Below are 27820 nucleotides of genomic sequence, written 5' to 3'. Positions count from 1 at the left end.
GAAAAGTGAAAATTGATCAGTCTAAGCCACTAATTGATCTTTCGTTGTCCAGTTACAAAGTGATGTCAAAGGAACCCTTTGAACAGAGAATTCAGGGGTTCAAGAGAGCTCTAAACAGTGTAAGGGAATCGATTTGTTCTCTTCACCCATCTCTTCAGCTGCTCCAAATCAAGCTGCTGAGAAATTTGCATTGATGTTCCTTTACATTTTGCCCAGAATAGTGTGTGAATTTGCATGAGTTTCATCTGCCAACCTGCTGCCCAACCCATTCGGTGGAAAATCAATGGTAACTGGGTTTGAGAGAATATTAAGTTAAGACGCGTATTATTTTATGACTGTTAAGTTCATTATTCTCTTTATTGCAGATGTGGTTTCTCATTAAAACTCTTTTTTTCACCTTTTAAGTTTAGGAAATTTCACAAAGATATCATAAGTGAATTGGAGAAAAAGACTGATCAAGATGTGAAATACATGAATGTAGGTATCTAATGTTTTCACTCCACAACGGTAATTTGTGCAAAGTTATGATTACTGGCAATTGTCACTTCTGTTGCAAAATACAAATGTAACCTTAATACTTTAAAGAAATCCTTCAATTTTTCCAAATACTGAATATTCATTCAACATGTTTTTGATCTTGTGCCACCAAAAGGATATATCCTTTCTTCTCCGATCTCACCCAACTATTTTTAGGTTTTAAATATTAATGGTGTGTTAACACAAATAAGCAAGCACCCATTTTACACATAATTCTAAAGTGACAGCAGTTATTTCCCTGAGCAAATAATTAACCCTTTCAACAAGCCAATAACTGAAGAATCTGTTGGATAGTAGAAATTCAAGCATGTTGGATAATAAAAGCTCAAAAATTCTTAACGTAGAGGACAAGGTTGTCATAATATAGAAGCATACAAAATAGGAGCAGGCCATTTGGTCCTTCGAGCCTGCTCCATTATTCAGTATGATCATGGCTGGTCTTCTAACTCAACACCACGTTCCTATGCTCTCCCCATACCCCTTCACGTCTTTAGAGCCTAGCAATCTATCTATTTCCTTCTTAAGTATATTCAATGACTTGGTTTCCACAGTCATAAGAACATAAGAAATAGGAGCAGGAGTAGGCCATCTAGCCCTTCGAGCCTGCCCCGCCATTCAATAAGATCATGGCTGATCTGTCGTGGCTCAGTTCCACATTCCCGCCCTCTCCCCATAACCCTTAATCCCCTCTCTTATCAAAAACCCATCAACCCGCGTCTTAAAAATATTTAGCGAGGTTGCCTCCACCACTTCAACGGGCAGAGAATTCCAGAGATTCACCACCCTTTGAGTGAAGAAGTTCCTCCTCAACTCCGTTCTAAACCGCCCCCCATCTTGAGGCTGTGCCCCCTAGTCCTACTGTCCTTTCTGAGCGGGAAGAGTCTCTCCACCTCTATCCTATCCATCCCATTCATCATGTTATATGTCTCAATGAGATCTCCCCTCATTCTTCTAAACCCTAACGAGTACAAGCCTAGTTTATTCAGCCTCTCCTCATAGCTCAACCCCCTCCGGCATCAGCCTAGTAAACCTCCTCTGCACTCCCTCCAAGGCCAAAATATCCTTGCGTAAGTGCGGCGACCAAAACTGCACACAGTACTCCAGCTGCGGCCTCACCAATGCCCTATACAGCCGCAGCAAGACCTCCCTACTTTTATATTCAATCCCCCTCGCTATGAAGGCCAGCATCCCATTCGCCTTCCTGATCACCTGCTGCACCTGCAAGCTGGGTTTTTGCGACTCGTGTACAAGGACCCCAAGGTCCCTCTGCACCGTCGCCTGCTGCAGATTTTCGCCACGTAAGTGATAATCCTTCCTACCATTATTCCTACCAAAGTGGACCACCTCGCACTTGCCAACATTAAATTCCATTTGCCAGTTCCTGGCCCATTCGCCCAGCCTATCTAGATCCTTCTGTAGACGCTCCACACCCTCCGCACAATTTGCCTTTCCTCCAATCTTGGTGTCATCAGCAAATTTCAACACCCTACACTCGTTTCCCTCCTCCAGATCATCTATATAAATGGTAAATAGCTGAGGCCCCAGCACCGACCCCTGAGGCACTCCACTAGTCACCATCCGCCAATCCGAATAGCACCCATTGACCCCCACTCTCTGCCTCCTATTTGACAACCAATCCTCTATCCACGCTAACACCCTACCCCCAACTCCCTGTCCCCTGACCTTCTGCAATAACCACCTGTGAGGTACCTTGTCAAACGCCTTCTGAAAATCCAGAAAGACCACATCCACTGGCTCTCCTCTATCCACCGCCCTAGACACATCCTCATAGAACTCCAGTAAATTTGTCAGACACGACTTCCCTTTAACGAAACCGTGCTGCGTCTGCTCTATCAAGCAATTCCTCTCAAGATGCCTCGCTATTTCCTCCTTGATGACGGATTCTAACATTTTACCTACAACAGACGTTAAACTAACCAGCCTATAATTCCCTGCCTTTTGCCTGGCACCCTTCTTAAACAACGGCATAACGTTAGCCGCTTTCCAATCTTCCGGCACTTCCCCGGAATCCAGCGACATCTGGAAAATAACCACCAAGGCATCCACTATCACCTCCGCCATTTCTTTCAGAACCCTCGGATGCATTCCATCCGGTCCTGGCGACTTGTCCACAATCAGTCCCTCCAGTCTGTCGAGCACCTCCTCTCTAGTAACAGTAATGTCATTAAGACCCTCCAGTCCTACCACCTTTCCATCTCTAACACCCGGCAAATTATTCACGTCCTCCTCCGTGAAGACAGAAACAAAAAAGTTATTCAGGACCTCAGCCATATCCCCATCCCCTACCACTAAGTTCCCCTTCTCATCCTCTAAGGGACCAATGTTCACCCTAGCCAGCCTCTTCCTTTTTATATATTTATAAAAACTCTTGCTATCCTTTTTTATATTAAGTGCAAGCCCAGCTTCATAGTTTCTCCTACCCTTCTTTATCATCTTCTTTGTCAATCTTTGTTGACATTTAAACCTCTCCCAATCCTCTTCTCGCCCACTACTCTTTGCTACTCTAAACGCCTCCGCTTTTAATTTAACACTTTCCTTCACCTCCTTCGTTATCCACGGCTTATTACCTCTCCTCCTACTGTCCTTTTTGACCATCGGAATAAATTTCTGCTGAGCACCAAGAAAGATCTCCTTAAAGATCCTCCACTGCTCCTCAGCAGACCTACCTTCCAACGTGCTCCCCCAGTCCACATTCGCCAATTCTTCTCTCATCCTACCGTACTCCCCTCTGTTCAAACAAAGGACGCGCATCCGGGAACCCACTTTCTCCTCCTCCATCTGCACCAGAAACTCCACCATACAATGATCACTCTCCCCAAGAGGATCCTTCACCGCAAGGTCCCTAATTCTACCCGCCTCATTACATAGCACCAGATCCAAGATAGCTTGCTCCCTCGTCGGCTCCAACACACACTGTTCGAGGAAACTATCCCGGCAGCATTCCAAGAACTCCTCCTCGAGCCCACCGCGTCCAACAGGGGTCGACCAATCTATATGTAGATTGAAATCCCCCATAACTACGGCTGTCCCATTCCTGCACACTGCACTTATTTGCGTGTTAACAGCCCGCCCCACCTCCAGATCATTATTTGGGGGTCTATAGACGACACCCACCAGCGTCTTCCTCCCTTTGCTGTTGCTAATCTCTATCCACAACGATTCCGCTTTCTGCTCCTTGGCTCCAATATCATCCCTTGCTACCACCCTGATGCTATCCTTAATCAGCAGAGCTACACCCCCCCCTTTTCCCTCCTGCCTACCCTTCCTAAACACTTGATATCCCTGGACATTCAGCTCCCAGTCCCTGTCACCTTGCAGCCACGTCTCTGTAATGGCCACCAGATCATATCCGTTTGTGCTGATCTGCGCCACCAGCTCATCCACTTTATTCCGAATGCTTCGTGCATTCAGGTAAAGTGCCTTCATCCGGACCCTATTTGCCGTAACGCCACCAACCATACTCACGCCCCCTACTCCCTCTATTATTGGGACATCCTCGGCCTCGTCCCTTACCTGTACCCTCTCCTCAACTTTAGCCCCCGTAACGTCACCTACCCTTGCACCCTCTTCCCCCCCCCCCCCCCCCCCCCCAAATTAGTTTAAAGCCCTGTCTACAGTCCTCTTTACTCTATTTGCCAGCACTCTGGTCCCAGCACGGTTCAGACCAACCCCATCCAGCCCGAACAGGTCCCACCTACCCCAATACTGATGCCAATGCCCCATAAATTCAAACCCATTCCTCCCACACCAATCCCTGAGCCACCCATTCACTTCCTTAATCCTATTTACCCTACGCCCATCCGCACTCGGCTCAGGCAGTAGCCCAGAGATAACTACCTTGTTGGTTCTACTCTTTAATTCCATTCCCAGCTTCTCATACTCCCTCCCCAGATCCTCAGTTAGCATTTTGCCTACGTCGTTGGCACCCACATGTACCACAACGACCGGATTCTCACCCTCCCACTTCAGGTTCCTCTGCAGCCCAGATGCAACATCCCGGACCCGAGCACCAGGCAGACAACACACCCTTCTGTGCACTTTGTCATTGCGACAAAGGACAGTGTCAATACCCTTCACCCCACTATCCCCAATCACTACTACGTTCCTTTTTCACCTTCTCCTTGCCTATGTCCTGCTGCATCACTGTACCGTGTGCAGTTTGCTCACCAACCTCACCTCCCTCGTCCTCGTCCACACTGGAAGCAAGAGCCTCAAACCTGTTATGCAGATTGAGAGGCTGAGGCCTCCTCTCCCCACCCTCCTCCCTCCTCTCCCCACCCTCCTCCCTCCTCTCCCCACCCTCCTCCCTCCTCTCCCCACCCTCCTCCCTCCTCTCCCCACCCTCCTCCCTCCTCTCCCCACCCTCCTCCCTCCTCTCCCCACCCTCCTCCCTCCTCTCCCCACCCCGCTCTTGTTCCTGACCCTTAGAGTTAGCCAGTCTAGGGGGGGTGGATGTCACTTGCACCCCATTGACAATGGCACCCTCTCTCCCCTTGATGAGCCTCAGCGTCTGTAGCTCAGAGGCCAGCTCATTTACCCTGAGCTGGAGCTCCTCCAGCAACCTGCACTTACTGCAGACATGGTCACTGGGAAGGACCCTGGGGTCCACCAGTTCCCACATCATACAGAAACAACACATCACATGCCCCTCCATTATTCACTGTAGTAGTATTGAAAACTTCAACACGAACTTACCTGGCCCTCTTTCTCCCCAGCCCTTTGCTCCTAAGCCCTAATAGCTCACTCTGCTTCCCCCTCACTCCGCTGCCCGCTGTCTACACCAGGCCTCTTTTTAAACCTGGCGCTGATTTAAAGCTTGCTGGCCCACAACTCCCTTTTAACCACTCCCTCAGAATTCTTAAAGAGGTAAATACAAAAAGCCCACAAAAATGCTTTTAAATGATTTAAACAGTTCTACAAGGAACAAAGTGCTTTAAACTTAAATTTAAACAGGTTTTTAACAGGTAAATTCTTATATCTCTCTCTCTGCTCCTTCACTCATCTGCTCCAGCAAACAATGGAAGGCCTCACCGTGTGACCACCTGATAATACCGTGTGACCACCAGTCTCCTGTGAGAAAGAATTCCACATGTTCACCATCTTTTGAGTGAAGAGTTTCTCCTCATTTTAGTCTCATATATGGCCTACCTTGTATCCTGAAATATGATCTCTTGTTCTAAACATCCCTGCCAGAGGAAAGAACATCCAATAAATCTTGGCAAAGCACATTTTACTTAATAGAAATATATCCAGCAGAAAATTTGGTGGCTTGATCAACTAACATTATAGGACAAATGTGTTTGTCTATAATTTTGGATTTTAGGGGTTGGTTTTTCTTTGGTTTTTAAGGTATTTGAACTTGCAAGAAGAACTGGGACAACAAAATATGGAGCATTTCATATAGCCCATATTCATTTCTTTTAACCCAAAAAAATCAGCAATGTTATTCAATTTAATTTTCAGATGTTGTATTAATACTCCAGAAACAACTTGCATCAAATAACATTTTTAGCATAACAGAATGCCCAAGACATTTCGCAGAAGTTTCAGAAAGTAAGATTTGATACTAGATGCATAAAAGAAAATTAGAGCAGATGATTAAAGCATGAACATAGTGGTAGGTTTTTAAGGTGTACTTTAAAGGAGCAAAAAAAGGTAGAGAGGCTTGGGGTGATATAGAGTGGGATTTTTGCAGCTGTTCCTGCTGGCGGGAACATCCAGTCCCACTGATAGTGGTTTCCTGCCATACATTCCCTGGTGGCAGAGAGTGCAAGCAACGGGAAACCCCATTGACAGTGGCAGGATTAGAAGATCCTGCTGCTGGCTAATGCCGGGCTGCCTCTGCCACTGCAAAACACGTGTCAAGGTTTGAGGGGTGTCAGAAAATCCTGCCTTCAGAGTTTGAGTTCCAGAGCTCCAGGTCATGGCAGCTGAGGACACGGCTACCCTTGATGGAGCAACTAAAATAGGTTAGGATCAAGAGGCCAGTATTAGAGGAGTGCAGATACCTGAGAGTTGTGGGACTGATGGGGGTTAAAAAGATGGGGAAATGGAAGGCCATCGAGGGCCTAGCAAACAAGGTTGTAAAGTTCAAAATTGAGACGTTGGAGGTGAGTGCAAATCAGTGAGGACAGACAGAGTGATGAACTGGACTTACTGCAAGTTGTTACTATCGAAAAGGCTGAGTAACAAAGACTAAGAATGCATAATGAAACAGCTATAAGAGATTAAACTGATGCTTATCTGAATTTCTGCATTTGTAAATTGAGCCAAAGTTAGTTATTCCTAGATTTGAATCCCTGTAAAGTCTTCAATCAAGCAGAATTCACTGCTATTACTCTGCAAGATTGCCGAATCAATTGAAGTTTTTTGAGTCCAAAAAAACTGCAGATTAATACATTGATGAAATTTTGTTTGCAGGCAACTCTTAAAAAGTACCAAACAGAACATAGAACTAAATTGGATTCTCTTGAAAAGTCTCAAGCAGAACTCAAGAAGCTTCGAAGGAAAAGTCAAGGAACAAAAAATGCGTATAAATATGAAAATAAAGAAATGGAGGTATGTATTAGCTTATTATTCTCTGTGTGTAAACTAACACACCCAGAGGGTGGTGAGGGATTGGAATGCCCTGCCTGCTGCGGTTGTAAATGCGCCTAGTTTGGGGGCGTTTAAGAGATCTGTGGATAGGTTTATGGACGAAAAGGGATTGGTTTAGATTAGTGGGTCAGTGTTTTTTTTTAAAAAAACTGGTCGGCGCAACATCGTGGGCCGAAGGGCCTGTTCTGCGCTGTAATGTTATATGTTCTATGTTCTAACAATTTAATTCCTATCCCATTGCTGTCATTTTTCTCTTTCAATGTACAGAACCTAACCTGTTAATCCTTCTACAGTATGACTATGGTTTGCTGGTGAGAGGTGTACTACTTTGGCTCGTAGCTAATACTTTTTTTTACAGAATTGAGTGCTTCAGTGAAAAGTTTTTCATGTATGTTTATCTGTAAATCATGTGCAGTTCATATTTAGCATGGCTAATGATGTGAACATGTAAATTTGATTTCAGTGCTCTTGAGGTAAAGACACAAGGAGGTGGCCACTTGTTAAGAATCAGCGTAAGCACCAGCAAATGGCTGATCTACTATAATCTAAAACATGGGCCTGAATGTTTCAGATTGACTGCCATGGGCGAGCCCTGCGCAGCGAGGCCGTGCCCACCCCACCATAAAATTGCTGCTGGCTGCCACTGGAGGGACCATATAACTCAGGCTGTGCAATAAAACTAGCAGCCTGTCTATTTTTGTCAGAGATATTGCAGAATATGTCAATACTTCTACTACACAGGAAGAAAGGGTGTTAATCTTGTATTGCAGTGGTACAGAGGAATCCTACTATCATCTGTATTAATAACCCCTACTTTGACAATCAAAATCTACTTTTGGAAACTAGAAACCACACAATTGTTTATAGTAATTAATGCAGTTTGTTTGTCTGTCATGATCATTCAAGTGGCAATTCTTGAATGTTAAAGAACAGCTGTCTGATTTGTAACATTTAGCAAAATAATGGAAATATGAAATTATAAACCAATAATATTTGAAAATAGAGAAAATTCTGTAGAGAAGGGAAGATGCGGGTTAACATTTTGAATTGATGACCTTTTGTTAGAAACCTGATCAGACATGATCTCATTGAATGGTAGGACATGTTTGAGCGGTTGAATGGCTGACGTTGTTTCGATGTTCCATACGCCTGAATGTCCACGCTACCTTCCTCTCTACAGGTGCTATCTGACCTGCTGAGCATTTCCATCACTTTCTATTTTTGTTTGATTTGTAATATTGTTCATCTGCACAATCCAGCCCTTAAGGCAGTGCGTTGCTGATGAGTTGTCAATTGTTCCCAAATGACTATATCTACATCCAAAGGGTGATTTCAGAGCTGCTTTCATATTATTAGTGGGTGATTTTACTGCCATACCCCGTGTATGATTCTGTCAGTCAGTAACAACCCAAAATAAATTTAACAGAATTAACCAAATTTGGGCAAACAAGATCCCACCATTCACTTCAGCTAAATTAGTAAAATGTCAGGAACTACCAGCAAAAGCATCCTACTACTGATTTAAAGAGATTCCTAATGAATGCTGCATTGGGAACTGCAGCTGAGCACTTCCCATCACCTGGGACAAAAAATCTGTCATTGTTTCACTCAAAGTTTTAAGATAAGAATAACGAATAAAGCAAAATACAAGTGCGAACATTGGTGAATGGAGATTCAGATCTGTTTCCTCAACATGTATGAGAGTGCTCAGCAATGTTCCTCAACGTAGCAGTACATATCAGGGCTCATAAAAACAACAGTACACATCAAGGATTTTGTGGTCTTATGTACTGATCAATTTGTCCTCGTAATCAGTTGAATTATTAGATAAATTATTTAACAAATGCATTTTTTTATTGTATTGGTTGAGGTTAATACTTACAGATGGAGGGCATTAATTGGATGGTTACCTGAGTACATATAAAGAGACACTTACTAACCGGTAAGTGGAGTGAAGGGATATATACATGGTATGTTTCACTCTGGATAAATCTATCCCAAGTAAAGACAGGCTCTGGATTCTTCCTTCACCAGCTGGCAATCTGGAGTAGAACATGCATGTAACTTTACCAGGCAGCACAGTGAACAGTGATTCGCACTGCTGCTTCACAGTGGTAATAGGTCAGATCGCTAGCAGTGATTAGAGTACTGGAATGAGAGAGAGAATCTGATGAACTGGTGTGATGACAATAACTTCTCTCTCTCTCTCTATGTCAACAAAACGAAGGAGATTGTCATCAACTTCAAGAAGCATAGTAGAAAACCCTATCTATGTCAATGGGGATGAAATAGAAATGGTCAAAAGCTTCAAGTTTTTGTGTCCAGATCACCAGCCTGCCCTGGTGTGTGTGTGTGTGTGTATATACACACACACACACACACACACACACACACACACACACACACACACACACACACACACACACACACACACACTATAGTTAAAAAAGTCCACCAACGCCTCTACTTTCTCAGAAGACTAAGGAAATTTGGCATGTCGGCTACAACTCTTGCCACCTTTTACAGATGCACCATAGAAAGCATTATTTCTGATTGTATCATAGCTTGGCATGGTTTCTGCTCTGCCCAGGACTGCAAGAAACTGCAAAAGGGTGTAAATGTAGCCTTTGACTCTGTCTACACTTCCCACTGCCTCAGCAAAGTAGCCAGCATAACTAAGGACCCCACGCACCTCTGACATTTTCTCTTCCGCCTTCTTCCGTCAGAAAAAGATACAAAAGTCTGAGGCCATGTACCAATTGAGTCAAGAGCAGCTTCTTCACTGCTGCTATCAGACATATGAATGGACCTACCTATATTGATCTTTTTCTACACCCTAGCTATGACTGTAACATGACAATCTGCACTCTCTCTCATTTCCTTCTCTATGAACGGTATGCTTTGTCTGTATAGTGTGCAAGCAACAATACTAATACACGTGACGATAATAAATCAAATCAGTTCCAGCCTCTGGTCACAGTCTGGTTGGAGTTTGTATTTTCTCTCCGTGTCTGCGTGGATTTCTTCTGGGTACTCCAGTTTCTTCCCACATTCCAAAGATGTGCGGCATAGGTTGATTGGCCATGCTAAATTGACTCTAGTGTCAGAGTATTAGCAGAGTAAATGTGTGGGGTTACAGGAATAGGATCTGGGTGGAATGTAGTTGGTACAGACTCGATGGCCAAATGGCCTCCTTCTGTATTGTAGGGATTCTATGGATTCCATGTAACCCCACATATATATTGAGGAAATCAAATATGTTAAAGAGTAATTAAGTTTTTTTTTATATAAATGTAACTCTTTCTCCCTTGTTGGTAATTCCTTCCTATCCTCTGACACATGCTAATCAACATAGTTTATAATCATGGTGTTCTATTTAAAGCGAATATTAAATCCTATGTCCTACTCCCCCTCCACAACATAGTCCACTTCAGTTCGTACTTCAGGCACTCCTTTGCTGAAAACATAATTGATTTCTTACCTCCAACCTCAACAAATGTTCTCACTGGGGATTTCATACCATCCATAAACTGCAACTCAAGAATCTGCTACATGTGCTCACTCCTACCCAAAGACCCAGTTTTACAACTCAGCCACATCTTCACTGACTGACACAGGTTCCCTGCATCCTACGTGTTAGATTTAAAGTTTTTTTTGTACTTTATGAAGTGACTTTGAGTATTTCTTTAAATTTAAGGTCATGTATACATTCAAGTTGTTGTTGGTTTCTTGCTGATTTCCATCATTTGCAGCTTGTTTATGTTTTATTTTCAAAACCACCCCATCCAGTTTATGTTGTTTTCAAAAACATCCTTCTGGTTTCTTTCAGTTAGGGAGGGACTTTAGCTTCCTCCATTATCATGGTGCTATTGGTATTTTATGTCTGTGTTTCAACCACTTTCAAAATCTTGTCTTTTGCACTGATGTGCTGGGCTCCTCAATCACTGAGGATGGGGATATTTGTGAAGTCTCCTTCATCTATCTGTTGTCTAATTGTCCATCAGCACTCACAACTGGATGTGGCAGGATCGCAAAGCTTATATCTGATTTGCTTATTGTGGGACCATTGAGCTCCGTCTATTGCTTGCTGCTTGGCATGCAAGTAGTCCTGTGTTGTAGTTTCATTAGGTTGATGAATGGTTTTATTACTTCGCTGTCACACATTACATATAATTAGATTTTGCACCAGTATACTTACTTAAAGATGTTTCAAGTAACCAAGGAAGTTAAAACACTCAATGATTAAAAAACATACACACGCTGCCGCTTTTGTCTTGCCATTTTGCCAGCAAACAAATGCACAAAAAGGTTAAAGTATAAATGCTGTGCAAGCAATTTGACTACACTGTTTATTATTCATTTTTATTTGCTAACCAAAAATAAAATTAACCACATTTGAATTCCCAAACAGCCACTGGTGGCCAATTCATTGGACAACATTGTTCTCTGTTCAGCTGATAGGAGTTGTGCTTGTGGTCAATTAATATAAAGAAGTTTCAATGTGATTTCCATCTTTGCAGTTGTGCTAAACACAATGGAAACTTCCAGCAAGATGAATGGTTTCTAACTATATTTGAATGATAGAAGGAATTAATGTGACACCAATTTGTACTTAATGAAATACATTGTTTTGATGAAATGTTCGTGCTTACTATAATTGAGCTTGGATTTACTTCATATACAAAATGTGAGTTACGGACTTGTATTCACTGAGAGCTGCTTGAGACTTGTCTTTTAACACTTTTCAAGTAGAACTTCCCTTCACAATTAATTGGACTTTATTCCTTGATTTGATGAAAGACTGCAGTTTGTTTGGAATGATATATCTCTCAGACTGTACTAAATCATGTTAATTTAAACTGTAAATTTGAACCCAAACTGTTTAGGTTGTTGAAGAGATTTCCTTGATTTATTACCTTTTTCTTTTTTCAAAAGTGTAGATACTGTTTCACATGCCAGTTTCTGTTGAAGTCATTTTTTCCTGTGTGTCTTTTTCCTTTGTTCATTAATATAAAAGATGTGAGTGGTGGTAACAAAATACTTTGCTCTTCATGCACCCAAGCATTGCCAGGTCAGGCACAGCATGTTTAGATGCAAAGTCAAGCTGCTTCTACACTGCAAAGTGACTTTTTCTCAAATTGTGATTATTGTAGTTAATAAAATGGAACTTGATAAACCAATTGTATGTTATCAGCAGAAAGCAGAATGTAGCTAAAAGGCAGGAAATTAATTTCTCCTCCCTACAAAATAATTAGACTCTAAAATGAAGGAGCCCTGTTACTAAATACAGTTGGCCAATGTGTAAGGCATTACCATTTTCTGCTTCTTTAAGTATAACAGAGAATTTGCAGGGATTGAAAAAAAGATAGTTCCCAATTCAGAAAGTAGGTTCACCACAACAATAAAGAGCATGAACATTATAAAGAAATCCCTTTGGCCTATTTCAACACTTCCCCACACTATTTCTTTCACACTTTGACTGATTACTGACATTTGGTAAATACAGCACTTGACAACAAAGTCCTTCCCTTCTACTAAATTCCCACCCCCAAACCAATCTTTTTGATGCAGTTCCTCCAGAATCCGTCTTCCCTATGATTCTGTGCCTAAATGACTATCTTGTGTACCGTTGTATTAAGTAGCTGCAGTTATTCAACTGCAGGAGGAGCCATTACAGCTGCATTTTATTTTGTCCTTAAACAATATCCATACAAGCACACTTCCAACAGGGGTTTCTAGATGACATTCAGGAATGAGAGAGCTAACTTTCATTCCCATTCCTAACTCAGGGCCCTGGCTGAGGCTGGTTGCGATATCCCTGCTGAGTTCCACCAACTCTGTATTTACTAGGGATTGAACCAAAGACTTTTCCTGATCTGTCTTAACCAAATAAGCCACTGAGAGAAATGAAAAAACAGTTTTTTAAAAGATAATGTACCTAATGAATAGGCAACCTGACTTAGAAGCAGTAAATGTAAAAGACGTAGATTGGACCACAGAGGAGTGTTGCATGAGGTTGTGGGAATCCCATAATTGGATGGATAATGGAACTATGGAAAAAGAGCAGTGATGATTCACTGGAATGATTCAGGAATGAGGTAATCATTTTGAGAAATTAGGGCTTTTATTGTTAGAAGGTGTTGAATATGTGAAACAAACGATAGAATGGATATTTTCAGCATTCTGAGAGGATAAACAGTGAAGAAATAATATTGCTGGTTCATGAATGACTAACAAAGGAATATAGACTGAGTATTGTTAGAAGAATAAAAGTGGAAGTTAGAAAAAATGCTCTCCAGAGGAGGTTATTGAAACGTCAAATGCTTTACCACAAATGCCTATTGAGCAGAAGACCATTATTAGAATGGGAAATGTATTGCAAGATATGGGGCAGAAAGCAAGGCAACAAGTATAGTGCATTACTCAGTTGCAGAGGTACAGCTGCCACAAATTGCCAAATGATCTCCTTTTTCTGTGGGTGAGAGCAAGTTATTTATTTGAAGAAAATTATTATTCATCCATGCTCTGCTGAAAAAGAGTATTTATTGCGAGTAAGGGAGCTATGGTTTGTTAATGCAAAAATTTCAGAAAATGGAAACATACAATGAAAATGATACAGGTAACTTAGGTACATAATTGGCTAAGGATCAGGTGACAACGTTGTGGCAAACAAATGCTTTTCGAACTGATGTCAGATATAAGGCAGGATCTCCTAGGAATTAATATTAGAACTCCTCTATGTTATTTAGGAATGACCTAACCTTGGGTATAGGAACTACAAATTCAGATTTTGCAGGTCATTAGAGAATAATAAATAATAACCATTCTCCATGTTGAACACTTCTTAAATTGCCGCAAATTAAGTAAATGTATTTTTTAAAAAATGTCTTTAACCAACATGCACAGTATTATCAGTGACTGCATTGAATATAGCTTTTTTTTGGCATGAATTGACTTGCCACTTTTTCATCGAAATAACATGGTTGTCAACGATGCCAATTTAATTTTTAGTAGTTCTGTGTTGCCTTCACCAATGAAAACCATTAATATGATAATGAAAGTTAAAATCTAGTTGCCACTGACATTTGCTCATGGGGAATTAAGGATGGACAAAAATTGCCTGACTTGCTTGTTCTGCCCACATCTCCAGATTGAATAAAAAAAACCACTAATTTTGTTATTAAAACATGATTATGGTTGCATAATCAAACTCATGTGGCTCATTGTTAAATAAGTCTGTTATAATGCAACTTTTTGAGACTATTTCTTACACTGGCAAAAGTTCTGTCAAACTTTCAGTTCCTTGAAAATTTCAGACTATTTTCCTTTTAAAAAAAAGACTATCAATCCAGTTCCAATTTGAACAGTTTCTAATTTGTGTAAACATCAATTTCTTCTGAATAACCTGGATTCCAGCACTACTATTTTGCAACCAGGAAGAGTCTTTATTCGGATAAAGAGGAAAACCTTGGCCAGAATTTTCTGGCTGTTCGTGCCCCGCCACTACTGCAAGTGAAGACAGAGAACTTGGCGCTCAACCACATCTCCCTTCGCTGTAGCAGGACCAGAGAATCCCTTTGGCATGAATGGCCAGAAAATTATGGCCCATGTGTTTATTAGGCCTGATTCCTTAGCTAATAAATAGATTTTGTTGTCAGATCAAACTCTAATCGAGCTCTAGATCAGACTCTGCCAGATTTTATCAGTTGGTTTAGTCATGAACAAGAAATTGGCACTCTGTATAATTCAATGTGGGGGGTGGGGGGGGGGGTGGTGACATTGAATCTTTTGTTTATTTGTATACACTATCACACATTGTGTTTTAAGTAAAGTTTGTGTTTTTACAGATATGATGCTATTTCTTCTTTAGCTTTTTGACTATTTTGAATGATGTTTTACCTTTCATCTCCTTCTCCCCTAAAATGTGAGTTTAATCATAACATAACTGTAGGTTATGGAAACACCCTCATCATAAAGAAGGTGTGGGTTTGCTTCACTGACCTGTTTGTCCTTGAAATAAAACCAGGAAATAGTTGGGCTGTGTGCACCTTGTGTTTAAACTGTTTCTTAATGGATTTTGGAGTAAACAGTAAAAATCATTTATGATTTGGTATGCTTGGAAATATGGTGCGGAAAGCATACCACTGACAACTAGAACAAAAATGTTTATTTTTATTACAGAAGCATTTGGTTCTGCTCTGATAAAAATCTTTCTGTAATCACAATAAACAAAAGTTGAAATGTGTGTGAAGTGACTGGAGGAGTATTTCTGTTCTAAATTTAATGACATGTTGCCTTTATTCTGATCTTGATTCCCTAAATGGTAATATTACAGCACCAAACTAGCCCTGTTCGATGTTTTTCTCTCATGCTCCTCATTTGCATTTAAATGGCCAGCTTCTGATTATTTAATGTTGCTTTTTAATTTGATTAGAACAAATCTTTAATTTCTGAAATGCAATCATTGATATCAGCAAACATCATTTGAGTTGCTATCTCTTCTAATTCATGAGAATTTTTTAAAAGTCTGCATTAAAAGGAAAGCACCAAATTATTTCTATAATATTATCATAAACATGATAGAAGCTGGATCTTCTACCAGAATTTCAATAAGTATGACCTGTTTAAAAAATGACTATTGTTTTTGAAATACAGAAAATTAATGTGTATTTTGTTTCCCAGTTTTTAGCGACCATCAGTACAAGGGAAAATGATATTCAGCGGTTCATTACTGAAGGTTGCAAAGAGGCCTTACTTGAGGAAAAAAGACGGTTCTGCTTCCTAGTGGACAAACATTGCAGCTTTTCCCAAGATCTGAGCAATTACCATGAAAAGGTCTGTATGATTGAACTGTTGAAAGTATGCTCTTGTTGGGGGAAATATATGGCAATGCTTTAAAATTGATTTTTTTTTGTTTTAATTTATTATTGTCGCATGTGTTAACATACAGTGAAAAGTATTGTTTCTTGCACATTATACAGACAGAGCATACCATTCATAGAGAAGGAAAGGAGAGAATGTAGAATGTAGTGTTACAGTCATAGTAAGGGTGTAGAGAAAGAGCAACTTAATGCGAGGTAGGCCCATTCAAAAGGCTGAGAGCTGCTCTCGAGTCGGTTGCTACATCATCTCAAACTTTTGTATCTTTTTCCCGATGGAAGAGAGAATGTCTGGTGTGCATGGGGTCCTTAATTATGCTAGCTGCTTTGCCGAGGCAGTGAGAAGTACAGACAGTGTCAATGGATGGGAGGCTGGTTTGCATGATGGATTGGGCTACATTCACAACTTTTTGTAGTTTCTTGTGGTCTTGGGCAAAGCAGGAGCCATACCAAGCTGTGATACAACCAGGAAGAATGCTTTCAATGGTACACCTGTTAAAGTTGCTGAAAATCGTAGCTGACATGCCAAATTTCCTTTGTGAACATTGTGATCAAACTCTGAAGCCATCATACTCAATGGAACTGAAAATAGCTGCACTTCATGTTTTACAAAGTCTAGGGGTAGATTGCCTTCCAGGCAAAAAAAGACATACCCAAAGTGTTGCTTCTGATAGGACAGAAAGATCATGTATCTACAACTCAAAATGCATTCCCCTCTCCAAAATGACAGCAATTAGAATATGTGGCTGGAGATGTGTGCACAGCATGAATCATGAGCTGTAGAATCCATTTTTGTGCTTCTTGATTTTAAAAATTCTTAACTTTATAATTTCAGTTTCATAATCATTGTATGTTTCTTCCTTTAGACCAGTGAAGTACTAAGTGCCAAACTAAACCGATGGAAGGAGAAATGTTTCGATGCCACCAAGGTGCCAGAGTTTTTGAGTGAAGATGACAGCCCCCCATCATATATATCCAGAACTCCTCAACCTTCTCCATTGATGGGACGATACACTGTGAGTGACTGATTTTGGGGAGGGCAGAAATCATTTATTTAAAAAATCTACTTTGGTTAGCAATGGATATAAGATTGCATTCAACAGCAAGAACTTCTTGTACTTTTGCCATCTTCCTCAAAAAAGAAGATAGAATTAAGGGTGGTTTTAAAAAAAAAGTACTTTTCGAAAATAGAATGAGTTGTTGCAAACTATTTAGGGACGAAGTTTCAGTATGCAGGAGAAAGTAAGATCACCAGTGATAAAGGACAGGAAACCAAAATCATACTGGAGGAGTTGTGGAATTGAGTGAGAGTATATCTGTGGGTGGAGTAAGTGTGGATTAAAATGCAAAATTATATAAATTTGAAGGTGAGGCAAGGATTCTCATCTAATTTCAACTGCATCAATGTTAATTTCTTCACTTCTTATGGCTTCTCTGAGACTGCCATTGTTTTAACCAATTGTGAGCAAATTTGTGGTGGTTTGCCCCATTGGAAATTGGTTTGAAATTCCAAATTAACAGCACTAAACTCATGCAGCTGAGAGAGAGAAGTGGATTCAATTCAAACCATGGCCAAGAATGAAATGACACTTCACTGATGAATCCACATACAAGAAAGAAAGTATGTGGGAAGGCAATGTGATATAAATATTTATTCTACTCAGGAATTTCTGGCATGTAATTCTATACAAACAGCATTTGGGTTTAAAAAGTATCAAATAGGAGACGCCAGTAACAAAGACCCATAAAGTAGTACTATTAGTAGGAAGGCTTCAGCGACAAAAGAGTATATTTGCATCTACAGTGCTCAAAACATCCTCATTATAAAAGGTACAATTAACTTGCATATGTCAATTTTTATTGGCAAGTTAATATATAATTGATTCATACAGGGCAGAATTCTACAATTTGAGACTGTGCCATGGCAGAAACATGGCATGTTTCCCACTCGAGATGTTGGAAAAACACACCAAATCCTCTGTTACCAATCTCATTAATTATGTGCTCTTCATGCCACATTCAGTGGTGGGGCAGGTCTGGATGGTGTGTAGTCTGCTGATTTATAGGTGTCATATCAAAAAGGCATCCAACATTACTGACCCACTATTCAAGAAAGAAGGTGGACCTCCTAAAAATGAAGATAGATCTCTGGGGACATTCTGAAGCTGGAAGGTGGACTCCTCCAGATCTGGAAGATCCACTGGCAGTTGAAATCCCGATCCACTACTGTGGTGGTCCTGGGTTATGAGATGCCTCCATCCCGAATTCAAGAGACAGCCCCAGATATTATTCAGATGAGTCCCGACATTTTGAATGAATGTGTTTCACAGTTTCTTTTTCCTGCCTGCGTCATGGAGAGTCTGGCGTGGAAGTCATGCCTTCATCTGCAAATGAGGACTATGCTGTCCTCTAGCAGGTTTTCTGACCTGCCATGATAGGCACCAGCACCCCCCCCCCCCGACACATTCTCTCACCTGCCTGCCATCAAACAAGCCAGTAGGGACTTAGGAGAATTCCATCCCAAGGTACGGTTTCCCCACAGTGGATTTGATTTATGTGCCCATCACCTTACACAGATGGAAGGATGCCAATGACATTAGCTTTCAAAATTTTTCATCGAGTCTTAAAACATTGTTTACCAAGCTGTCATCCGCCCCCCTCCTATTTTTGCCCCACAATTCTCTTAAAGATGCTGACATTCCCTGAAGTACAGTTCTAAGGGTGTCAGAAGCTCTCCATACCTAAGTTGAGGGGTTGTTATTTCACAGGAAAAAAAATGTATTGGAAAGCTATTCAGTCATGGAGAGATTCATAGACAAGCCAGTGTGTCCTTGCCCAGCATCCACAAATATGTACTTTCAGGGTGGATTGGAGTAATTTCTGTCCTTCCTCAGCCAGTGGGGCTGAGACTGATTTATAGCATCCAAACTGTTGCTGAGCTAAAATAAATCAGCAGAAAGAGGAGTCAAACCTGGGACTATTTTTGCTCCTTTGACAAATACTGCTGTACTAAATAGGGGAAAAGTTTTAAATTCATATTTAAGAACTTTGAATTCTGTAGAAATACATTTTGAGACAAACTTATGCCACAAGAGCAAATGGCGACATGGGATGCAAAAAATAAGAATCTCACCGGCAAGATCCTGTCTTGGATTTTCCCCACCCCGCCAATGACTTAATAAGGTTCCTGCCAGGAAGGTCAGGAACCTCATTTAAATAATTTATAGTAATGTTAAAATACACACACACACACACACTCTCTCTCTCTCTCTCTCTCTCTCTCTCTCACACACACACACACACACACACACACACACACACACACACACACACACACCCCTATACACACAGGGCAGGGTAGGTGTAGGAGGATGCGGCGGCATGGGCTCGTTGGGCCGAAGGGCCTGTTTCCCGTGCTGGGTTGTTCTTTGTTTTGTTCTTTGTAAATCTTACGAGGTTTACAAAGGGTTTTTAAAAGCTAGGCAAAGAGAACCCTTAGGAGGAAGTGGTGGGGACACCCCTCTGCTAAGCTGACTGGGGAGTTGTTCTCCTTATCCACTGGGGGGGGGGGGCATGTGTATGGGATCTCCATGTAGGTGGGGTAGTTATTGTTTTGTTATCGGGGAGCAGGGCGCCCTTGTTAAAGGGTGCCCCGAATTCGGGATCCCCAATGTTATCAGCATTTTTTAGCTCCAGCCATCAGCATGATGGCATGAGCCATGTCTGGAGACTTCCTTTGCACCAAATGCTGGATTATCTGATGAGAAAAGCCAGTTGTGTGATTGGCGAGCTGCAGGCCTGTTTTCTCGCCTCAGCCAGCACACCATGCAAAAATAGGAAAATTCCACCAATAATTTTTTAATTTCTAACTGAAATTCAAAACTGTAGATGAGAGATATTTTAGTCGAAGCCTAGTTCAGTACTATTTTCTGAGTAATCATATGTACATCTAGGATTTGAAAGGCATGCTTTCACTGGGGTGTCTTCTGCTGGAAATTAGTTCTGCCATTTGAGGAATTTTGTTTGGGAAAAGTTTGTTCCAAAATAAATATTGTTGTTGAAGGGACTTCTTAAAAATCTTAACATTCAAATGCACATAATTTGATACTGGTGTTTTTCTGTAATTAGGGCAGGTTATGGAGTTGAATGACTAGTAGGATTCTAAAGAGAATACATTAACTCCAAATAAATATTTGATCAACATTTCTAGAGGATGTTAGAACCGCACGTCAATGTGATGGTCCTATATGATGTAGGCCTTATGAAAAAGGCTATGGCAATTTTGCAAGACAGAAGGTTGGTCTTTAAATGGCTAGTCATGCATTGTTTAGAAAACTCCTATTAAAGTTTTGCTTTGCCTGTAAAATTAAAGGACCTAAAAGCAAACGAGAAGTTGTAGGTGTTGAAATATCACAAACATGAAGAGAGAAATTCTGTCCTTTTTATACGTATTTTACACTTTGTACCTCTTCTTACTATTTGTTCTTTTGTGTTTTTCTTTCTACTTTTACAATTTGTGTTCACTCAACTACATTAGTATCCAGTCCTTTAACAACTCCACCTTTGTGTGTAAATCCCTTCGTGGCCTTACTATGGCCTGCAACTTTCTTCAATCCTGTTACCCTCTTAAGAACTCTGTCACCTCAGCTTTGATCTCCTGTGCTTCCCCATCCCTTCACCACAAAATTGGCTATCTTCAGCTGTCTGGATGTAATGCTACCACACCCATTCCATACCCCAAACTTCCCTCTTTCACCTATTGTGAGAAACTCATTTTGTGCATAAATCCTTCCGCATTTAGGCTTTTCCTTGAATTTCTACTGCCTTCAGGTTTTTGCAAGGAACTTCCTTAAGGCCTCCAGAAATTCAAGTGCACCCATATTTATTTATTTTCTGAGGCTAGTGAGGTAGTATCCTCCCCTTATCACAGGTATGTATATGGCTGATGATTAATTTCATTATTTTTTTTTCATTTGTTAATGCAATGCTGATGAGTCTGTAGTTATGCAAGTTAAGTTGATCTCCTTTATTTAGTATGGAGGCATATTAGTTTGTTTCCATTCTGGTTCATAACTTAATGTTATCAAGAGGTACATCAGGCCTTTGTTTTCCTGCACAACTGAAAGAAAGAAATTGTAACTCAGAAGCAACTTAAGTGCAATATTCTAAACATTGTATGTGAACAAATCAATAATGATAAAATGGTGTCCTAGGTACATGACCCTGCATTACAGAATAATTTAAAAATACCACCAGCTCCTCCTGGAAGAGTTCAAAAAAGTCCTCTGCCAGATATGTTCAACAACCCCACTGCTCAACGCATGGTCTCTGTTGAGAGAAGCACTGAAGTATCAGGTAAGGAAAGGAATTTAACAGATGTTGGCTAAATTTAAGCTGATTTGATCTTTTCTCAATGCAAATGACGTGTATTTGTGTGTGACAAGTGACACAAGGAAAGAATTCTGGTGGTACTGCCTTTCGATGTCACAGTGGAATGAGAGAAGGCACTATTTGCCAGCCTCCAACTACCACTGAGATTTTATTTTTTAGTGATTTCAAATATGTTGATAGATAGATCTTTGAATATGTGCAGGTTCAATGAACATGATAGCTTTTGATTTTTTTTCTTGATTTAAAAATGGGCTTTGCACCAATAGAAGTTATTTCTGCCAATGAGGCAAAGGAAAGTGAGATTATTGCTTGAATACTGTTTTTGTAATTAAATCTGCTTTCACCTGCAATCTTGCACAACTGAAGAAGCTAATTTCATTCTTGATGGAGAAGTGGATAGATGCAACTCCAACTTCTATAATGCTGGAGGCAATAGAAATAATTTGTAGAAAATCAGCATAAAAAATTCCAGGAGGTGTATATATAATTAAGCACTGAAGAAAGTACAAGAGGATAAGAAATAACTTAATTATGCTGGATATATTAGTGTGTCCAAAACTACAGCACTTTCTTACTCCTAAACTGTTCAGAATGGATTATTGGATGTTTATGGTAGGACAGTGTTTGGATTCTGAATCTGTACTTATTCCTGTGTTGCTAACTATGTAAAAGAAGTTAGGATTTCAGGTATTTACAGACTAATAATGGAATAAATTGCACCCTAAACATGGGCGGCACTGTAGCATAGTGATTCGCACTGCAGCCTCTCAGCATCTGGGACCTGGGTTCAATTCCTGGCTTCGGCCACTGTCTGTGTGGTGTCTGCACAGTCTCCCCATGTCTGCGTGGGTTTCCTGCAACAAGTCTGAAAGATGTGCTGGTTAAGTGTACTGGCCATGCTAAATTCTCTTTCAGTGCACCCATACAGGTGCCAGAGTGTGGGTTGTAGGGGATTTTCACAGTAACTTCATTGCAGTGTTAATGTAAGCCTATTTATGACTAATAAATAAACTTTTACTTTGATACAGTAAAAGTACTTAACTAGTTTTAACTTTCTGGTCTTACATTTAGGATTCATTTGTGACATGTGTTGTAGTTGTGGCAAGCCTGGACAAATAATATGAATGATGAGAAGGAAATTACGAAGTAATAAATATGATTTACCTTTCCACAGAGGACGTCAATCTAACAAGATCCATTTCTGTTGCAACTGGATTAAATATGGTTCAGAGGCCAAAGGTGAAAAGCATTTTTCCCCACACAGCAGGAACTAACAAGAATATGTTGAGCTTCGCAGAAGGTGATGTGCTTACACTTCTTATACCAGAGGAAAAAGATGGCTGGTTGTATGGAGAACATGATGTGAACAAAATGTGAGTCCACGTTGATTTTGAAAATGTCAGAATAAATAAGTATTGTACTTGTAATGTTTTAGGAACACAAGTAGACTAGGTCTCAGCCATGACTCAGCCACTAAATCACTAGGTTCCTAGTTCAAGTCTCACTCCAGGACCTGAGCACAGAGTTGACACTCCAGTGCAGTGTTGAGTCAGTACTAATTTGTCAGGAATGTCTTCTTTCAGATGAGACATTAAGCTGAGGCACCGTCTTTCCTCTTATGTGGACATAGAAGATCCTATTTCAAAGAAAGCAGAGGAGCTATCCATAGTGTCCTGACCAGTATTTATCCCTCAATCAACATCACAAAAGCTCATTGTCATCACATTTGATTTGATTTTGATTTTATTTATTATTGTCACATGTTTTAGCGTACAGTGAAAAGTATTGTTTCTTGCGCACCATACAGACAAAGCATACCGTTCATGGAGAAGGAAACGAGAGAGTGCAGAATGTAGTGTTACAGCCCTAGCTAGGGTGTAGAGAAAGATCAACTTAATGCAAGGTAGACCCATTCAAAAGTCTGATAGCAGCAAGGAAGAAGCTGTTCTTGAGTCAGTTGGTATGTAACTTCAGACTTTTGTATCTTTTTCCTGAGGGAAGATGGTGGAAGAGAGAATGTCTGGGCTGCATGGGATCCTTAACTATGCTGGCTGCTTTGCCAAGGCAGTGGGAAGTGTAGACAGAGTCAATGGATGGGAGGTTGGTTTTTGCTGTTTGTGGGAGCTTACTGTGCACAGATTGGCTGCCATGTTCCCTACATTGTAAAACTCACTACAGTTCAAAAATAATTAATTGGCCACAAGTGCTTTGAAATGTCTGGTAATCGTGAAAAGCGGCATATGAATTAGTCTTTTTCATTTTAGATGATTCACCCTTGAGCCTGCTCTGCCATACAATTAGATCATGCCTGTATCTCAACTCCATCTATCCGTTTTAGCATCTATCCTATGATACTCTTAACTAGTGAAAAACATTTGATTCATTGAATTATTACAGCACATATATGTAAATCATGTTAAAGGGCACAATGAGAAGAATGCAACTACAACTTTAAAACTGCTTAAGTTTTGTAGATTGCCATCTTACTTTCTTTGATCTTAAATCATTTATTTCTAAAACTTGTTCTCATCCAACTTTCAATCTCGCGCTTTAAATTCCATTGCTCCTTATCTGTGGTCCGAGTAGATCCAGCAACTGATGGGTACTGATATTGATGTCCCCAGTTTCAAATTTCCCTATCTGAAGCAGGAAGCTCATTGTATGAACACACGAAGAGATACCCGCCTCCTTGACTCTGCAGTATTTGAAATGCCACCTAGCCACTTGAGTAAAGAAGCCAAGGCCCAGAAATTACTAAAGGTTTAGGGGCAAGTTTTCGTAATAATTCTCTGAAGGGAACTCAAAAGTCAGCATTTCAAAGGTAACACCCCCATCTCATCACGTGAGTTATGAAGTTGCCAAAAGCTGCCCTTCAGACCCTGTCCCTTGACAGTGCCATCCTGGCACTGCCCTAGCACCTGATAATTCCAACCATGATTGCAGGGATCAGTGCCAGGGTACTGTCCAGGCATGTCCCTGACCACCTCTGGGGGCTACAATGGCCTTCAAGCTCCTGGGGTGGTGGTCATGTCCATCCAGAGAATTCAACAGTCACTATGAGAAAGTTCTCACTGAGAAATGCTTGGACTTTGATGTCTGAACTGTGTCAGTTACTTCTATGGTGGAAAAACTATCTCCAGTACAGCCATAAAAGGTTGAAAATGACCCACTATGTGGTCAGGCATTGCACCTGCTCTTTCTAGGAAGCATTTCAGACTTGAAATTAAGCCATTCTTTAAAAAATGCCCTCAGACAGAGCACCTGCTCAAAAGATGAAGCAGTTCAGAGTTAATGGACCATGAAGTGCTTGTGCAAACAAACAGAGCTAAGCCCTTTTAAATAGTGTGGAGCTAAAAGTTACAGGACCATGAAATGGGAAGTGAGTAAAATACTCCAAAGCTTTTCTAAGCTACAGAGCAAGGACGTTCACGTGCAAGCTGACAGCTCTTCGAAATAGACATGCTGGGAGAGAGATCAAAGCTTTTCAGAGCAACGGAGAGAAGACTAACCACACGCATCCATCCCGAGAACCCCTTTCTGAACCCCTCTAGCCCGAGTCCCTTCCCCCAACTCCACCTCCCTTTAAGGATCCTCCCCTGCACCCTAGCTGCAGCTTTGCCCAAGGGAACCCTGGAAGTAAGTGTGCAAACACTCACCTCCTTATTTCTGCTTGGAGTCCATGGAGCCTGTTCCAGCTTTTACGGACTTATGGTCATTTGCACCCAGGTGACTTTCCATTGGGGTGGGCTGCAGGGGACAATATACTAGGAGGCCACTGCATTATACTATAATCTGACTTATGGGATTTAAATGAATACAAATGAGTTCTGATCAGATTCTCGCTCTGAATGAAATCCTGATCATGCAACTGGAATGGGCCGGGAGCATCACAATCTGATTAACAGCCAGCGTAAATCCCATTTTGAGCCCCTCACCAGATTCAGTGGTTCAGCGAGATTCGCGCCTGGGGCCAAAGGTGCTGGTGAATTGCCGTCACTGAATATCATCCTATTTGTATGAAATAAATTATCTTAAATAGAACCATAGTAATTATGATTTGTTTCAAATTTTCATATTAATAGTTGAGTTGAAAGGAGACAATTCATTGAATTTTAACTTGCTATGTGAACAAGAGTTTGAAGTATTCACCCAACCCCAGCCACCAGAGCAATTTTTAAAAGAATTCATTCTTGGCATATGGATGTCACTGACTAGGCGAGCATTTTATTGCCCTCGAGCTGGCATCTTTCGTATGATTGCCTGCTGGAGTGCAAAATATCCTCATCCTTTAGTTATGATTATTCTAATATGCTTAGGTAATGGATAAAGTAGCAAATTGCCCTTGATTAACATGGATTAAGGTAACTACAATGTAAAATGAGTTTAACATTCCTATTCTAGTTTCTTGTATTTTACTATAAAAAGAACAGTCAATTTGCATCAGCAAGGTTACTGAATGTATCCACATGCTGTAAAAATAAGAATGGAATTTTCCCATTTCATAGAAACGAACACGCCTGTAACTATTTACAGCAATAGTTGGGAAACTACATTTGTTGAGGTGGAAGCCCTGTAACAGACAACATTCTGTTCAGGCTTGGTCATTAATGATGTACCACAATCCAGCATGAACAGGAACTGTAATGAATAATATATTACTGTGTCAACTTCTCATGCTTGAAGCATAAGAGTAAACATGATTTATAATACATGAAGTCTACCAAACTTATTTTAAATGCATAACCTTCTGCCTGTCTGTGTTTTTTTTTAAAATAGCTTACTTACTTTATTGTGTATGTGGTCTTTTATTGTTTCACTAACCACTTTATGTATAATTGATTATGTATCTTTATGCAGAATGGTGTTATTTTGGAAGCCAGTTGGTTCAATTTTTTGTTCTAGACTAATATGGATTGTGACTTCAAGATATTATTTCTCAGATATTTATAATAGGATAGTGCAATAGTTCACTTAAGTGAGAGTTGGGAGGTTTGGGGGGATTTGAGGAAAAACCTTTTTACTCAGAGGGTGGTGACAGTCTGGAATGCACTGCCTGGGAGGGTGGTGGAGGCGGGATGCCTCACATACTTTAAAAAGCACCTAGATGAGTACTTGGCACGCCATAACATTCAAGGCTATGGGCCAAATGTTGGCAAGTGGGATTAGGTGGGCAGGTCAGGGCCTTTCATGCATCGGTGCAGACCCGTTGGGCCAAAGGGCCTCTTCTGCACTGTAGTATTCTGTGATTCTGTAATTGGGTTGCTTTTTTTTATTATTCAATCCCTGAATGTGGGAATAAGACTGACATTTATTACCCATCCCTAGTACCGGAGATTGTAGTCTTAAAACACTGCAGTCCATTTGGTGAAGGTACTGTCACAATGCTGTGGGGTGAAGAGGTTTTTGATCCAGTGACAATGACAAATCTATTTTCTGAATGCAGAACCCCTGAGCATTTACCACAAAATTGCATACTTGCCTCAAAAAAATAACTTTGGTACTGATCAGATGAATGTCATGTTCCTGTTTTAAGCCATTCAATATTAAGTTTTGGATTCAGTGGTGCTTATTGTGTATATGCGTTCCTGTTGGTGCACATCATTGTGCACTGGATTGATGGTATAAGGAAAATATAGATTGTGATTTTTTTTCTGTAAATCACTATTCAAAATAGCGCTTCAGTACATCTGCGTAACAGCGCACTATGTTCAAACACGTGCAAAGTCAAAGCGATTGGCTGCTAAGCTAATGTTCTGGATACTGAATATAACCTTCACATTTTATAAAACTGGACGGCATTCAGCAACTTGTTGAATGATAATCTAGTCCTTAAATTCCAGGTAACTAACCAACTGTATGAGCGTCATGCTGTGGTTTCTGATGTTATTTGAACTTCCCACTATTGGATTTTTATTTTGTAATTAACTGACAGCTGTTCACTGTTTTGTTGCCTCATTTTGCAATGATAGTTTCGCGTCTCTGAAATTATGCCACTATGTTCTGAACCAGTTTACTTGTAGGGGTGCTGGGGAATGGACATTATACTCCCAGGACAGGCAGAGGGTGGGATAGATGATGGCTAAGAATTTAAAATCTAAAAGAGGACCTCAACTTGACTCCAGTATACCCATTTCCAATTGTAATGGAGACAGCCTGCTCTCCAGAAGTGGGTGCATTATTTACATATTTTAACAAGGCTCTGTGCCTCAAATGACAACACAACTTTAAATGCAATACTGCCTTCCACACACTCTCTCCATCCCAACCATCTGATGCTCACCCACCTCCCTTCCTCGTTATGATTATCTTTTATGCATCTTCTTGAGTTTACCTATATTTCCAAGTTTCCCAGCTGCTATAACCCCTTTCCCTCCCACCTCTCCATTAATATCATG

General features: G+C 40.7%; 1 protein-coding gene across 1 annotated transcript in view; it reads left to right on the top strand.

The window, feature by feature from the left end:
- LOC145355039 (BAR/IMD domain-containing adapter protein 2-like 1) overlaps window positions 1-27820 on the top strand; it is a 132201-nt gene that overhangs the window by 50681 nt on the left and 53700 nt on the right. The window contains exons 5-10 of the mRNA XM_080206826.1: window positions 406-477; window positions 6979-7116; window positions 15838-15990; window positions 16901-17050; window positions 21248-21389; window positions 22600-22798. Of these exons, the coding sequence (XP_080062952.1) occupies window positions 406-477; window positions 6979-7116; window positions 15838-15990; window positions 16901-17050; window positions 21248-21389; window positions 22600-22798 (854 nt within the window). The remainder of the gene's footprint in view (window positions 1-405; window positions 478-6978; window positions 7117-15837; window positions 15991-16900; window positions 17051-21247; window positions 21390-22599; window positions 22799-27820) is intronic.

The sequence above is a fragment of the Carcharhinus amblyrhynchos genome, chromosome 18, assembly GCF_965287045.1.
Source record: "Carcharhinus amblyrhynchos chromosome 18, sCarAmb.v2.hapA, whole genome shotgun sequence".
NCBI classification, from domain to species: domain Eukaryota; kingdom Metazoa; phylum Chordata; class Chondrichthyes; order Carcharhiniformes; family Carcharhinidae; genus Carcharhinus; species Carcharhinus amblyrhynchos.
The sequence above is the reverse complement of the archived record's forward strand: the minus strand, read 5'-3'. Positions and strand labels throughout refer to the sequence as shown.